Genomic DNA, 17,146 nt, shown 5'->3' on the forward strand with positions numbered 1-17,146 from the left:
TTCTGGCTGGTGGATGACACAATAAACGCTTGTCTTCCAACCCCAGAATCTGGAGTTTTAAACTGGCATGTTGAGGTCACCCCATAAAAATATATGTTTATCAGTTGGGATGTAAGCAAAATTAGCAAGCAAAATTACATTCTTTTCAGTGGAATTTGCCACGATGAGTGGTTTGCGTTGGAGACTCCAGGGGTTAATAAATTTTGCATGCAAAATTTCATGTCTAATTAATGTCTTTCATGTCTTCGACCATTTGAGCTTCTGCTTTGGCAGTGCTGACTCTGAAGGGGCAGCCCTTCATATAACAGCACCAAACTTCCAGATTTGGGTTAACACTAATTTAAGCTGTGTTTAAGCACAAGCCTTTAAACATTTCTTGCTCACATGAAGTATCGACTGAATAATACAGTCAGTCGGGAGACTGTATTGTTATCTTTATTTTGTGGTTTTACTGTTTGAGGAAGTGTTAGCCAGCTCACACCCCAACCACCCACGCTAGTTACATATACTTTTTTGCTACAGATCTGTGTGCAGTGCTATGCTGTGGAGAATATATAATTTTCTGATATCTTTATGTTCACTTTGTGTTTTTACTGTTCATGGTAGGTGAGTTGGCCCGTTTGCTAACTGCTGTGTTAGCTCCCTGGCTAACTGTAGCTGACTGGACAAGTCAACCCATTGTTGCCAACAATGCCAGTTATCTATTTTTTTTTGCCACAGATCAGTGCACAATACTGATGGGACAAACAGGTTTCTAAAGCTTTGAAATAACTGAACCAGTCAATTTCATTTTGAACCAATTAACTCAACTATTATATTTGAATCATAGTCATCTTATATTTTGTGTACATTTTTGTGACTGCAGTACAAATAACAAAATGTGTGCATGTAAGTGAATTGTGTATCGCAAATTATTTGCACAGCTGGGGACTTTCAGAGGTTAACATGTTAGTGATATCATTGACTGACTATCAGCCAGGGCTTGTTTGAACAAGTATGTTAATATGAACCTACAATATGACAATATGTTGGAAATCACTAGGTGAACAAACTATGTCAACCCCCAAGTGCTAAACCACAAAGCTTTGTTTACTGAAATCATGACTTGATCACTTTGGCTCTGTTCAGACTGCAGTCAAATTTGTTTCTCAAATCAGATTTTCTGAAACGACTGTCTGCACTGATATTTGCAAATGATCAGACCAGGTTTGCGTGTCCAGACATCACCAACCTATCTGCATTGCTGCGGTAATGACGCAAGCAACCACAGCAACCCACGTATGTAGTCAAGCTGGTAATGCGGATTTCAAACGTAGATGCAGGAGAGATGGAGGTGCATCATCTCACCCTCCAAACTTCTCTGCCATAAGCATCAATCTCTTCTTGAATCCCAGCACTTCTGTCACTCTGGAATTGATATTGTCTTTATTTGTCGCATTGCGAGTGACGCAAAAGACACTTTGAAATCCAATATGAGTGGCTAGAGCGTCCAGACATCTGTAAAAATTTGATTAGAATAAAATTTCAAACCACCTCCAAATGTGGTTTGAATCTGATTTGTTTTTTTTTGTTTTTTGTTTTTTTTTAACTGTCCAGACTATCAAAATTCAATCTGGATAGAATCTGGATATGCCAAAAATCCTATTTGAGTTAGCAGTCTAAACAAGGCCTAAGACATCGTTTACACCTAGTTACTTCATGTGACTAGTATGTGGATTGTATCCTGAAAGATTTTAGTCAAATGTGTCTTTGGTTAATTAGACTGATTTCTGATTGCTGTGTTGGATGGAATATGCAAATCTGCTTATTACGCAGCAACCAATTACCAATTGTTTATCCGTTTAGCCTCTTCATCTGCAGTTTGTTTTTGCACAGTGGTGTCTGTCCACATTGCTATCCAGCATTTTTTTTCATCCAGTCCTCAACCATGTGCGTTCTCCATGACTGTGTTCCTCACAGAAGGAAGATAATTACGCATCACGTGCCCAGTAACATACTGCATGAGGAGGGATTTTGGTCGTACTTGGAGAGACGGATGCATTTACACTGCTATAACATGTGGCTCAATGTGTCTCAGACCACGTCCTGAAGTGGTTTGAGTGATCAGATTTGTATCTGTTTTGAATGTGTCTTGGGTGCGTTTACACTTGCATTTTTATGTGGCCTGGCCTTATTAAGATATACTCCTGATACTCAAGACGCATGTTCACCTCTGTATCATCAGTGTTTAGGGTTGGCAAGTTTCCAACAGGGCTGTACAACAAAGTCAGTGTCAAACTGCCTCAGTCAATTAAAAGCAAAGGGAAATCTTTTAGCCACTGTGGGTTGAAACACAGTCAGTTTAAGGTTAGTTAGATGAGGGGCATTCGTCATCTACACAAGGTAAATCACATTCTGTTCAGTAAATAATGTGGAAACACTTTTCTAACTTTAGATAGCATAGCCACACTCATTCAGACTTCTGAGACATGTCTGTGGCACATTAAGGCACTCATAATTTATAACATCAGCAGAGTAAAATACCATACAGACTTCTCATTGGCCATTTGAGCTAATGCGCTTGCCAAACAATGAATTAAATGGCTGCTATGCTAAACACTGAGGCACAACAAATCTTTGTACAGTGCCAACTTTTTTCATAAACTTTTACTCTTTACTTGTGAAAAGTTTTACATGTGAAAAGTTGATGCTGCAAGAATCACAGTCAGCTTTTGACAGCGTCAACTATTTTCATTACACTGCTATAGACTTGCTTATGGCCATTTCTCAAATTGCTACACACTGCAAATATCTAGAGTGATTGCGGCTCAAGTCTGTTGTATAATTTTATTCTAGCAATAAATGTGATTCTCTGATTTGCTAGTTAACTCATTAGACCCTCTTTTTTATGCCTTGCTTAACAATGTAAAGTCAGTCGACTGATAGCCTGAACGGAACATTTGAGAAAATAGCAGCAACAACTAAGGCAGCTGTGACTTTCTCAGAGTTTTGACACAGCTCTTCTTGACGCGGCTCTCAACCAATCACTTGTTAACAATGGCCTGTGAGGGCCCCATCAAGCAAAGGAAACCCCCTGACAGAACTCTTCAGTATAAACCCCCAATTCAGGAAGATGCTAACCTGATCATGTGGTGGGAGGTGGTGTTTTTATTTCATGCCTAAAACTGAAAAAATGTTAAATTACCATATGTGGAAGACCATACTTAGCCCTTATCCCACGGTTTTGCACGTTCACATCTTTTTTTTGTTGAGATAGAGGGGTAGGGCGAAGTGTTAGGGCTACATGACCCTCCAAACAGAGTTTTTCCAGAGGCACACTCCAAATGGAGTCTTATGAGAAAAAAGAAAAACTGACAAAATGGCCGTGTGAGTGACCACAGAAACCCACAAATGTGAGTATTTTTTCTGTTGAAAAATTACAATAACCATTATATAATCTTAGTTTAATGTGGTTTCCAGCAGCGATGGTTGCTGAACTTTACCCTCCTTTGCTATCACTGCAGACTGGCAGGGTCGTCTACAGAGCACCGCTAGTAGCCTGTTAATGAAGTAATGTTCTCTTTTTTTATTTATTTATTTTTATTTTTATTTTTTTTTTGAGGGTTGTTCCATTTCGTAGGGGAAGATTTCAACCACTACCCCTTGTAACTCAAAGTGACACTCAAAAACAACGGGTAGGGGTAAAAAAATAAGAAATGAGATTGGGCCTTTCCACTTTCACCTTGTTAAAAAAGCACTATCATTAAACTCTGTATTTGCATCTTCATTCTGTTACAGAAAGCACATTTTTTTCAGTAATTATCTAATCTGAAAAAAGTCTGACCTGCTGTGTGCTGCTCTGTTGCATTGAAAAACGTTCTTTTAATGTTGTAGAAAGTCTTTGCATTTGCAGCTACTGTCTTGAGTCTATATTTGAATCTGGATCTGATTCCTGTCTGCAGTCACATGTTCAAAGCATCTCTCATGCAGCAAAATAAAAACTGCTAATTATTCTCTCTGTAAGTAGCACAAAAGTGCTGTTCTGAGTTTATGATCGCACAGACTAAACAATGTTAGGCCTTTGGTCATTATTTTATGTATTGAATTTGTTTCTGGCACTGACGTAACATGTTTGTTTATCTTGTTGAAGGTTGACATTGGTCTGACTAAAGGTTGATTCAGTATTGAGAGATTTGTTCAAGTGAATGTAGCAGGATTGTAGGTAGAATTAGCCCTCTTGTATCTGTGTCCATCTTACTCTAACAATAATCTCTTAATTTGGTAAGTTTATTTTTGTGATCTATTTAGATAATGTGTTTCATATCTTACTCTCAGCTTGCATTTACTGTTCAAATGTACAGAAAGCTGACTAAAAAGGTACAGTTTATGATTTATGGCTAAGGTTAGCCATCTCTGGCCCAGTTTGCTTGTGTAGTGGCCTAAAGATCCAAACACCACAGTGAAGATTCAATTTCATCTACAGCTCTGCTGTTACAAGTGTAGACAATAAAAGTGTTTGAGTGAAAGAAAGCCAAAATCAAACCTGTTCTGTTGTGTTTTGAGCTGTAGCCTGCTGGAGGTGATCCCCAATATTTCAGTCGCCCATAAAAATCTGCAGAAACCTGTCATATCGTGTGAGATACCCAGTCTTTTTATGATCTGTTAGTCATGTAGTCTAACCAATGTTTTAGTGGCAATATGAGAATAATATTGTACTATCATTGTAATTCTCATTTTACTCTGATCTTTCGATTATTTATTATGATTAATTTGTTTCCATGGCATCTTTTGCAAGTCTTTTATCTGACCTTGCTCATACATTATCAGAATTATTAACCAGAAAGCTGTTTACTTTTTTCTTTATTTCTTTCTTTTAGGAGTCACTTTACACTGACTGCCGCTGTGTCTCCCCTGTGATCCCTTACATGTTGTAAGTAAGCTGAAGTGTGCTCTTACTTTGGCTATTTAACATATTCACAAAAAGTAATGTCCTTCAGCTATTTTGCTTTATGTTTATTATGTTTTACAAGCACTTATTTCAGGATGGGTAAACTTTTGACTGTTCTGAGCCTTGTCCTACTTCTCTCTTATGGTGAGTTGCTATGATATTACAATGTTGCATGTGCTAGAATTATTTTCTGATACATTATATTTAAGGTTTAATGTCACAGGGACTAAGTTCACACTAAACCTCTGGAGAAGACTTCTCAACAGGCAGGGCGACAAAGGAAAGTATTAGTTAGTGTCAATCACTGCTGTTGTGCATAAACCTTGCATATGCATTTTTGTACATTTTTTTTTTCCAGATAAATTTTGCATTTTTTTACAATTTCATCATGAAGGTTTTTTTCTTTTTCCTGTAAAGTTGCTGTTTTGGAGATATGAGATTTTGTTCTGACAGCATTATTTTGCTGTGAAACAGAATAGCAGTAAACACTTTAATGATTGAACATTTTATCTGGTTGTTTCTTTACTGAACGGATGAATACAGTGGTTTATGTATATCAAAAGCATTATAATTATGGATTTCTCTTTCTGTTTTAGATCATTGGTTATCATGAACCTTATCTTATCTTTAGATCTTTCATTCATTCTTTTACTCCTGTGTTGTACTAATCTGTTACTTTCAGCTCCATATTATTGGCACCCTGGGTAAAGATGGGTAAAAAAAAGGTCATAAAAAAGTCTGTGGTTAATTAGCTCAGTCTTTCAATTGAGGTCAATTTAGTGTAAGTCTTCCACATGTGTCACAATGTGGAACCTCTAAAAACTTTGATTTAAGAAAAATTAAGCATGTTGCCATTTGTATTTTACTTTCTTAAGCCTACCTGAGTGTTCAGGAACACTTAAGCACTGACATAGTGACCAAATTTCTTCTCTTCAACATGGGGAAGATTGTAGTGTCTAATTGTAGTTTTAGAGACTTGATGACCCCAAAATGTTACCATCTTCAACAAATCTCCAACCGTGATCCTTTTTACCTCTTTTACCATCCGCCTCACTATGCCTGGAGGCCAAATATATTTCCATCTTCTTCTAGGCTCCACGACAGTTGTTTTGAACTTTTTAATTATTGCCCTAAAAGTCAACAAAACTTGCCAAAGGAAAATAATTTTTCATCTGAACACAAATATAAGCAACTGGAGTCTTCTAGATGCTACTGGATGCTACTTTGACTGCAATTGGGTTTTATGGTCATGTAAGACAAAAATAGGTCTTTTTGGCAAAAAAAATCTGAGTGGGTTTGGTGTAAAAACAAGACTGTTAAGTATGGTGGAAGATCTGTGATGTGTTAAGGTTGTTTTTCCTCCACAGGCCCTGGAAATTTTGTTGCCATACATGGCATCATGGCCCACATGAAATATGCAAAAAAATCTGGCTGCCTCTGGCAAAAAAGATGTGGACATGATTGGGACATGGGACCTGATCCAAAACATATGTCCAAATCCAAAGAAAATGAGTTTTTTTTGTTTGTTTGTTTGTTTGTTTGTTTGTTCATTTGATTGTTTTTTGAATATATTTTTGACTTCAGTTAGAGGTTAGACCTCTCTTATTCTCAGTGTTAGGTTGAGCTAATGGACCACAACAACTTTACAACAACAGGAAAAAGATTTTATTTGTGATGTATGTGTATTAATTTTAATTTCTTATGTATCCATAAAAAGGAGTGGAGAGTTTTACAATATCAGAGAAAGATTATGAAAACATTGACAAAATGTTGGAATTCGGGGCCCAAGTGTTTTTAAACTGTTTGGACAAAGTCAGAGATGTAACTGAGAGAATGGTGAGAGAAAACCAGCTGAGATCAAACAGGTACAGACAAAATAATTGAAGAAAATTTGTTGAACTGCATTAATTAAAGCAGAATATTGATTAATAAACCTCTCGTTAATTTCTTCACCAGAATTGCAATCCAGGATCACTGGAATTCTTTCAGAGAGTCAGCAAACAGAATCAGTGTGGAGGAAAGAGGTAAAGGGGAGCAGGATGATTTAGTTGTAGCAGCACGGTGAGTCCAACCTGCTGAATTCAAATGAAGAGGGATGGTATAAAAATGGCCCCCAGTATTTTATAACTCTTCATGAGAAGCAGGTGACATTGTTAAAATGGGTTATTTGGGCATTCCTAACTAAAAAATGAATTGATAATTGGGATTGCAACTAAAACAAAGAAAATAAACACTATATCACTTCATCACTTTATTCACATAGCTAAAAGTGCTAAGCAGACATAAATAGATTCCAAATAGAAAGCATTCTGACGAACAAAAGAGGTGTTTTGCAAGTTTTTTCGGTACACCTACCTTGTAGCTCCAAACACTGGACATTTTATCAGCAACACTGTCATATAGGTGCACTTTCTAGGTCTAAAACATATTTATCTTAAATGTAAATGTACGGTGAGCTTTACAGATAACAGTTGTTTCTTAATGTATAATTCACAGCACTTTCCGAGGACTGGTTCTGTTCTATAAGGACGATGTACAAAGGATGATCCGTTCACTAGCAACAGAGAAGGGTGTTCAACAATATATACCGTAAGATCTCTTCCTCTATCTCCAGTTACTCCATTCACCTCAAAGATTAATCAGATTAATCACCATTAACCACCAGTGGTATCAACCACCATGGTATAAACCACACATCTAGATTTGCAATGGGAGGGACCAATTTAATGAGAAAAGAAGCCTTCTGGAAGTCCTAGATAGGTCACTGACTGTGATGGCAGTGTTTCAGTCACTTGTTAGCAATAGAAAACATTGGTAACTGCAAAGGGTGTTAACTGAAATATGCTACATACAAGGTAAAATATATTGCTGCTGTCGGAAGAAAACCTTGTATCTCTATTTTTCTGTTTTTGACCTAATCTGAAAAGGCCTGTTGCCCTTTGCATTGTGTGTAAATTTCATGAAGAATGGACCAAAAAAAGTCTGAAAATGACTTGGAAAAATGTCTGGTTCCAAAAAAAATGTCCCAAAATGACTTGGAAAAATGTCTGGTTCCATTGACTTACATTAAAAGTGAAGTAGTTTTTTTTTTCTTTTCTCATAAAGTTGTCATTTTGGAGATACAAGGTTTTCTTCCAACAACAGCAATAAGTTGCCACTTATTATAATATAACTTCCCACTTATGTACCTGTCGGTTGAAGTGCAAAATCATCTGATATTCATTTTAGAACATTATTTACAGGCTAATTCTGAAACAATTAACTCACAATTCCTGTTATGTACTGTTTTGTAACTGTAGTTTGCTGTTTTTGTGTTGTATGTACCTTAACCTCCCATGGAATTACATTCAGAAAAGATGTTTATTCAGATGTTTATTTGTTTTAATGTCAAGAGATGACAGTGTAAACAATGTTTTATTTCTGGAAGTCAAGAACAATAATTTTACCTTCACTCCAATAATAATACAATATATAATATATCCACATTTTTGACAGATTTTCTCTTCTTGTTTCAATAAGCAATGAGTGAGAAATCAGTAATATTAAATTACACCATGCTTTTGTTGCTGGTGATAACAGCGGGTTGAATTTTTTTATATTAAAAGTAGAAGCCCACATGGAAACAGGTTTATAATTACAGTCATCTCTTACTTTTCTTCAACAGAGCTGTGAACATGTTAGAGGGGATCATTCAAAGAGATCGACTGAGGGAGATTTGGGGGTAAGTATTTAGTTTCTTTTACAGTAGGTGTCATTTACAGTCAGCCAGCTTATTGACTGACCCAATTTCATGCTGTTTAGATGTTCTTATCTAGATTTTATTGGTACACTTTTCACATTGAATTGTTGTGGCCATCACACTCCTACTCTCATATTCATATTAGTCAGTGTCGCTAAATAACTTCATAACTAAATAACGAAATAATAACTGCTAAGAATAGGTTCTGCTAAGAGACTTCTAAAAGCAGATTGGACTGTATTCAGTCATACAGCTTCTCCATTAGTACTGCAGTTGTTCTGATGTGACATATGATGTAAAGTGACCACTTATAATCCACAATAAATGGTCAAATAATGATATTAAAGAGACATCCAAAATTGAATATCTCTTGTGTAACATCATTTATTTAAACCATTTTGATTTTCACAGAGCTGTGGAGTCACGCTACTTTCCTGAAGCTCCATCAGCCAAAAATGATCCCTTGGAGTTCCTCTGTTACCTTCTATCCACCAGGTAAAAATGCTCCTCCATGTTGTCCCCCCTTTTTCTTTGCTATGCAAGCATGACAAGACAACATAAGGCAATTATGTATGTTCCACAAAGTAGCCTTACTTATCTCTACCAGTAACTGTCTTGACAGATGCCACAATATTTGATATTATGACAGATTATATCACATGCTAATTTAGCTAATTATGACACTTTTAGCATATGTTTTATGATAGATGCTATGATGGGTACTTTATGACAACTGTCATAGCACTTAATGATGTATACATGCAACAAGCACTTTATTACGAACACCCCTCCATCTACTCATTCATGCAATTATCTAATCAGCCAGCAGTGTAGTGCATAAAATCATGCAGAAAAATCATGTTCATATCAACCATCAGAATGGGAAAAAAATGTGATCTCAGTGATTTTGACTGTGGCATGTGTTTGAGGGCTGGTTTGAGTATTTCAATAACTGCTGATCTCCTGGGATTTTCATGCACAACGTTCTCTAGAGTTCACTCAGAATGGTGCAAAAAAGAAAAAAAAAACATTCTGTGAGTGGCAGTTCTGGGTGGAAACCCCTTATTGATGGGAGAGGTCAACAGAGACTGGCCAGACTGGTTCGAGGTTATCAAAAGTCTGTTGTAACTCAGATAACCACTCTGTACTATTGTGATGAGCATAAACACATCTTAGAATGCACAACACGTCAAACCTTAAAGCGCATGGGCTACAGCAGCAGAAGACCATGTCGGGTTCCAGTTCTGTCAACCAAAAATAGAAAACTGAGGCCTCAGTGGGCACGAGCTCAGTAGAACTGGACAGTTGAAGACTGGAAGAATGTAGTCTGGTCTGATGAATCTTGATTTCTGCTGAGTCACACATATGGTAGGGTCAGAATTTGGCACCAACAGCATGACTCTGTGGACCCAACCTGCCTTGTGTCAACAGTCCAGGCTGGTGGAGGTGGTGTAATGGTGTGGGGAATGTTTTCTTGGTACATTTTGGGTCCTTTAATACCAATCAGTCATCATATCAATGCTACAGCCTATTTGAGTATTGCTGTGCATTCCTTCATGGCCACAGTTTACTATCTTCTAATGGCTACTTCTGGCTTGATAATGCACCATGACACAAAGCAAAAGTCATGTCAAACTGGTTTCATTAACATGACAATGAGTTCAGTGTTCCTCAGTGGCCTTCCCAGTCACGGGATCTAAATCCAGTGGAACACCTTTGCGATGCGGTAGAATGGGAGATTCGCAGCAGGAAAGCGCACCTAAAAAATCAGTAGGATGTGCATGATGTAATCATGTCAGCATGGACCAAAATCTCAAAGGAAAGTTTCCAACATGCAATCCATGCCACAGAGAAGTGAGTCTGTTTTGAGAGCAAAGAGAGGCCTTACCCAGTATTTGTATAATGTTTCTAATAAAGTGCTTGGTGAATATATAACATCTTAAAAATCCTTAATGATAATTTAGTTAGCATATACGTTATGCTAAATATTATAACACATACCTTATGATGCTGTCAAAGACTTGGCCATATGCCAAAAACAGATAATGATGGATAGTTAACTATTATGAGAAATTATGCATGTTATCTTTCACAACTAAGTGCTTAAACCTTAAACTTTGTATCACATTTAGAGCAGTCCTTTGTAATGTTTTATATTGGAGTGTTATTTTGACATCTACGAATCATGTATCTGCCAGTCAAAATTGAATGATCACTCCATTCATTACGCAGTGGAAATAACCCCCAGTTACGATACGTGTTTTAAACACACTAGAATTTGAACCAGTGTACATTAATGATGATCAAATTAAAGAAAATATTTTTATTTTAATGGTAGTGGGACGTAGAGACCAGAAATAAGTTTGGCAAGAGCATAGTCCAAGAACAACTACTACAAATACTAAAAAGTTTGTCTGATAAAATAATAAATATAATGTACTTTTCTGCTTATGTGACTTGATTGCAATTATAAAACAGATTGTAGGTGTAATTTGATACATTAATATTTCTTACTTTTATCCAACAGAACCAATATTCTTAAAACTGGAGACGTGATTTTACAACTTAAAAAAATGAATTTTAAAAAATTACAGGAAAGGTAAGACCACTATTTATTTTCTGAATACCATGATTTAATGCTACTGATTGATGCAAATAATGTTTTTAACATTGTTTTACAATTAAACCATCATCTTTTACTCCCCTAATAAAAGAGGTGTGCAGTAGCATCTAGATTTATGATATTTTATGACATACATTTCACCTTTACATTTACGACATTTAGCAGGTGCTGTTATCCAGAGCATCTTACAAATGTATTTGATTTCTACTTACAAAACGCATTCCACTGCTAATACTCCTTAGCTATCCTTGAGCTAAGACACTGCCAGAAAAAGGAGTTTGTGCTGATACCTTAACATAAAGACACACAATGCACAGATATTACAAGACTTTTTTTCAAGATTTTGTTCAGAATTAGTGTTCATTAGTATTCTGTAAGAGTACTAGAGTGTGTGGAAGTGGAAAAGTGGAACTCAGTGTAACTACTTTAGGAAAAGTCTTGTGGAGATATTACATCCCAAGACAGTGGGTAGTAGCAAAATGTGAAGCTTGTTGGGACACTAGTGGAAAATAAATGTCTTCCCTGACATGTTGTTGGCATGATTATGTCAATGTTACGTAGTAGGGATCATGTGCCCCAGGCTAGACTTGAACAACCGCTATGCAGGGCCAATGTTCTTGGCTAGGAGAAGTTCTAGAAAAGCAGAACTGCTGACAGTTGATTTTGGTAAATAGAGCTTCTCAGTAACTGCCGCCACCTAATTATTTACTCTGTTTACAATATAGAGGCCTGATGGCGCAGTGGGTAGCGCTGTCGCCTCACAGCAAGAAAGTCCTGGGTTTGATTCTGGGCTGGGCAACCAGGGTCCTTTCTGTGCGGCAGTTTTTCCTGTGTCTGTGTGGGTTTCCACCCACAGTCATAAGACATGCAGTCAGGCCAATTGGATGCCCAATGACCGCTGGGATAGGCTCCAGCTCCCCCCTGCGTCCCAGAAGGATAAGCGGCTTAGAAAGTGTGTGTGTGTGTGTGTACAATATGTACATAGTTATATAAATGATGCTTTATGCTTTGACTTTGTATAGAAAATATGTATAGAAATGAGGGGCTGGACTATGGATGGTGCTAAAACAATGAATAAAAATGTGTCAGAGAGATATAAAACATCAGCTGCACGTTTAGCCTGGGTTTGGGGCCTTGTTACTATACGAGCAGGGAAAATGTCAGAAAAAATTAATCTGCCTTACTTAGTTAAACCAGTAAACGTACTTGAACCACTAAAACAGGGACAACTTTACCTCCAGCTAAATCTTTTCCTAAGATGATGCCTACCCACTTTAATGGCAGTTCAGACCTAACCCCTACCCTTATATGACCACACAAGAAGTCATCACCATATGAATGTTGCTTGCTCTCTGAGGTCGAACAGTGACAGCAGTGGTAGTAGTAGACAGAATAATTGTAGATTATCTTTTGAAAGGTGATGACAATGAGCTTGAAAGAAACTCAGAAGATGTCCAGCTTGTCTGTGAAGTGCTCTAGAGGACAAGAAGGGCAATAAATGACCAGGGAATGAAGTTAAGGAAGGTTACTCTAATGTCATGGGGAAGGCTCCTCATGTGCTGTAATATATTATATTAAATATTTTTCATGTTTTCAAGACTACAGTCTGCTGTGGATGCAATCAGAGAGAAGGTCACTGAATTTGTGGATCTGGAGAAGCAGAAAGAGAAAGATGAATTACTTGTATCAGTAAGGTAAGTAGTGTTTGTGATGATCATCTTCACTTGACAAGTGAATTTATACAATCAGTAAACTGAACACAACGTAGGTTATGGAAACTACACATTAATTCTTGGACTTCCCCTTTAATGTTGGCCATGTAAGAGGTTTTCTGTCATTGCTGATATTTAGCATTATGGGAAAGCAGGCGGTGTAAAACTGTCATATACATAGTAAGGAAATATGTTACAAAATTCAAATGTCAGTATTTAAGCTGGCTAACTATACACTGTAAATGTACACCATAGCTGGCTAGATGCTATCATAACAGATTTGCTAGCAGAAACTAACATTACTGTAGTGGGCTAGTCAGATAAACAAAGGCTAACAATAAAATATTTAATAATAAAAACGTAATACATTGACACTTGTCAGTCACATTTGCTTACATAGCAATGTTATTATTTGATTTATAAGTATTCTTTGTTTATCTGTGTACAAAAATACTAACTGTTAGTGTCCCTAGGGAATTTGCAGTGATATGTTAGCTAATGGTGGTGTACATTCACATAGTCTGGCTGTAGGTTAGGAATGGAAACTATCTGAACATGTATTCAAGTAACATTTTTTGCTTTGTATATTACATTGTTGCATGTATTGGGTAAATCTATAAAATGTATGACATAATTAAAAATTCTCCTATCAATTTCAGTCACTCTGAATAATGAATAACTCTAAAATAGTTGATTAGTTCATGATTTCTTAATTAAGTACATTTACTGAATCAGAATTGTTCACAATGCTGGTGGTAGGAACTACAAACCCAAAACATTTAACGCCTCTAAAACTCCCAAACAGAATGTTATTATCTAAAATGGTTTTGAATATACTTTCTGGTGTCTGCGACATTGTTTTATGATAGTTTTGAAATGAGGTTTTGGCCTAAATAATGCATTTTTTAACACTTTCAGAGAAGAGGTGCTTGCCAGGTGTTCTAAGGCAAAATAGTACCTAAGGAAAACTTTTTTAAAAACTTACCACTATTTTATCTTAATCAAAATGACATATGAAAACTCAGAGGAAGACATTGTGATTCCTGGTTCCCATCTCCCCCATTACAAAAGAAATCCAATCTGCTAAATTTCCTACAATGCACCATTTGATATCATACCACTCTGAATGAATTTGTTTACATCACAGTGAAATATGCAAAAATAAAAAAAAAAAAAGATTCCCCATAAAAGGTATAGAGGTAAAGAGAGAAAACAAAAATTCATTTAAGATGTTGTATGCATGTGTTTTAAAATGTTTTAGACATAGAGATAATTGACTCTAACATTTCTTTTTTTTATAGTGCTGCTGCCAGAGTGTGTATTTTTTACTGGGATAGCTTTCTGGAATACACAGAATCACATGAGTTTATGCGGAAAGTCATGCAGGCACACAAGTAAGTCTAAATGTACTATAATTAACTTCCATTTGAGAAGGAGCAAACGGATAGTAGGCTTAAATCTATTATCAATACTACTGACCTGCATTTAAGTCGCATGTGTCAGGCTCCAGTCCTTGCGGGCCAAAACACTGCAGACTTCAGCACACTGCCTTGTTAAACACACCTGATTCAGCTCATCAGCTAGTAAGAAATGCATTCATGATCTGAATTTGCAGCATTAGATGAGGGTAAACGCTGATCTCCACAGCACTTTAGACTAGAAGGTCACCAGTTTGGCATGCCTGATTTAAGTTAATGGAGCCCCAAAGCAGCCAAAATATTTCCTGGGCTATTTAGGGAATTAGGATTGGTGGAATAAGATGAGAACACAGAACTATTGATGTGAAATATCTACACTCTAACATTTTATTAAAGGAATCATACATTTCCTATACATAAAGTATTTTCACTGTTAAAGTACTGTACAATTTAATGGCAAAACCAGTTTTTTTTTGTTTAAATGCATGGAAATAAAGCATACATATATTGTATTTTAACACTGCTGCTGTTTTACAGAAATAGAATGTGCATTTAAAAAAACAAATGATCACCTTTAGTTTACAGACATTTGAATTTACTTCAATGGTTTTTACTGTTTATGGTAAAATAAAGTATGTCAGAATAACCAGTTGAACTGTTATTGAATCATATTATTATTATTACTATTATTATTATTAGTAGTAGTAGTAGTAGTAGTACTGCTGCCAGTACTCATGCTTATCTGAGGAATGAGAGCAGTTGATCTGAATGGCTATTGCTGCAGCACATCTTATCAGGGGTGCATTTTCCGAAAGCGTCATTGAACAATTACACTGTAAAAAATGGCTCCTCAGATCAACCTAAAAAAATTACTTCATGTGGTAACAAGTAAATTAACCAATCAAATCAAATCAAATCAAATTTATTTGTATAGCGCTTTTTACAACTGATGTTGTCACAAAGCAGCTTCACAGAAATCCATTAAAGACAAAGTTTTAACATGAAATGTAAAGTGAGCAAGCCAGGGGCGACAGTGGCAAGGAAAAACTCCCTCAGAGCTGAGGAAGAAACCTTGGGAGGAACCAAGGCTCACATGGGGGGACCCATCCTCCTCTGGTCAAACTACCTACAAAATTATTATACTACTAATATTAATAGTAGTAGTAGTAGTAGTAGTAGTTAGGAGTCCATGAAAACTTCAGTGTAGAGTGGGAGTGTGCAGCTAGTCCAAGTCAAGTGGCGGTAGCTGGGCAAGTGGCGGCGACTGGGGCGTGGGCAACTGGTCTGAAGCGGATAGCAGGAGAGCTCCACAGACAATCATCCATCAGTGTCCGTCCGGCAGGTGGGCAGTCGTTTAGTCGGAAAAAGGAAGGGAGATGGAATTAGTTTTATTTTGTTTGAGTGTATGTAAAACAGAGAATGTGAACATTTCCAGAGTGTGGCTAATGACTCCGGTAAATCTGACTATAACAGCTTAACTAAAAGGAGAGAACCAAAAGGGCACACAGACACGGGAGCACCCTGAAACAATCTGGCATCCCTCCACTCCACCGTCCACAAACCTGAGTGATCGCGTGCGAGCGGCGGGACAACAGCACCAGCGTCTCAGTTTACTATAATTCCCTGCGTCCATGGACCCCTGGATCTGCTGCCTTTATCTAAGGGGGAACATTAACTACCAAAAGCTAAACTAAACAAGTGAGTTTTCAGCCTAGATTTGAAGATTGCGACTGAGTCTGAGTCCCGAACATTTTCTGGAAGATCATTCCAGAGTTTGGGGGCTTTATAAGAAAAGGCTCTTCCCCCAGATGAAACCTTCTGAATTTTGGGAACTGTTAAAAAGCCAGCACTCTGTGATCTGAGTAATCGTGGTGGCTCATAATGGGAAATAAGGTCTTGCAGGTACTCAGGAGCGAGCCCACGTAGGGCTTTATACGTCAATAAAGGAATTTTGTAATCGATACGGAATTTAACAGGCAGCCAATGAAGTGATGATAGAACTGGACTGATATGATCAAATTTTCTGGTTTTAGTGAGAACCCTGGCTGCAGCATTTTGAACTAGTTGAAGTTTACTTAAATTCCTGCTGGTGCATTCTGACAGTAGTGCGTTACAATAGTCTAGCCTTGAAGTAATAAAGGCATGTACTAATGTTTCTGCATCGTGCAGCGATAAGGCATTTCTTATTTTGGCAATGTTGCGAAGATGTAAAAAAGCTGTCCTAGTGATACTGCCTATGTGTTGATCAAATGAGAAATCTGGATCAATTATGATGCCAAGGTTTTTTGCTGCTGAACCAGGTATAACTGGAAAGTCAGCAAGATTTAAAATTAAATCTGGTAATTTATTTCTTGCCACTTTTGGACCCAGAAGAAGAACCTCTGTTTTGTTGCTGTTTAGAAGGAGGAAGTTACGTAACATCCAGCCTTTCACATCTTTTACACAGTCCTCTATTTTCTTTAACCTGTATTTGTCATCAGGCTTGGCTGATATGTATAATTGCATATCGTCTGCGTAACAGTGAAAGTTAATGCCATGGCTACTTATAACTGTGCCTAACGGTAACATGTATAATGTAAATAATAATGGTCCTAAAATAGAGCCTTGCGGAATTCCAAATCTTACTTGTGAATAACTGGAAGATGAATCATTTACCTTTACGAACTGATAACGTTCCGTTAAGTAGGATTTGAACCACGATAGGGCTGTCCCTGTGATTCCAACCAT

The 17,146-nt window shown here is 37.1% G+C and overlaps 1 protein-coding gene across 2 annotated transcripts in view; it reads left to right on the plus strand.

Annotated features, from left to right (window-relative positions):
* The first annotated feature begins 4,140 nt into the window (after nucleotides 1–4,140).
* Nucleotides 4,141–17,146, plus strand: part of LOC118805986 — a 37,918-nt gene continuing 24,912 nt past the window's right edge. Inside the window, exons 1-12 of one of the 2 annotated variants that reach the window (XM_036567215.1) lie at nucleotides 4,163–4,260; nucleotides 4,543–4,613; nucleotides 4,857–4,909; nucleotides 5,010–5,071; nucleotides 6,645–6,792; nucleotides 6,884–6,988; nucleotides 7,424–7,516; nucleotides 8,592–8,648; nucleotides 9,078–9,161; nucleotides 11,194–11,265; nucleotides 12,888–12,983; nucleotides 14,303–14,395. In XM_036567215.1, coding sequence (XP_036423108.1) covers nucleotides 4,905–4,909; nucleotides 5,010–5,071; nucleotides 6,645–6,792; nucleotides 6,884–6,988; nucleotides 7,424–7,516; nucleotides 8,592–8,648; nucleotides 9,078–9,161; nucleotides 11,194–11,265; nucleotides 12,888–12,983; nucleotides 14,303–14,395 — 815 coding nt within the window. In that variant the 5' untranslated portion in view covers nucleotides 4,163–4,260; nucleotides 4,543–4,613; nucleotides 4,857–4,904. Of the gene's footprint in view, nucleotides 4,261–4,542; nucleotides 4,614–4,856; nucleotides 4,910–5,009; nucleotides 5,072–6,644; nucleotides 6,793–6,883; nucleotides 6,989–7,423; nucleotides 7,517–8,591; nucleotides 8,649–9,077; nucleotides 9,162–11,193; nucleotides 11,266–12,887; nucleotides 12,984–14,302; nucleotides 14,396–17,146 lie in introns of both variants that reach the window. The other variant, XM_036567214.1, reaches the window with a different exon arrangement.

The sequence above is a fragment of the Colossoma macropomum genome, unplaced genomic scaffold (assembly GCF_904425465.1).
Source record: "Colossoma macropomum unplaced genomic scaffold, Colossoma_macropomum, whole genome shotgun sequence".
In the NCBI taxonomy this organism is placed as follows: domain Eukaryota; kingdom Metazoa; phylum Chordata; class Actinopteri; order Characiformes; family Serrasalmidae; genus Colossoma; species Colossoma macropomum.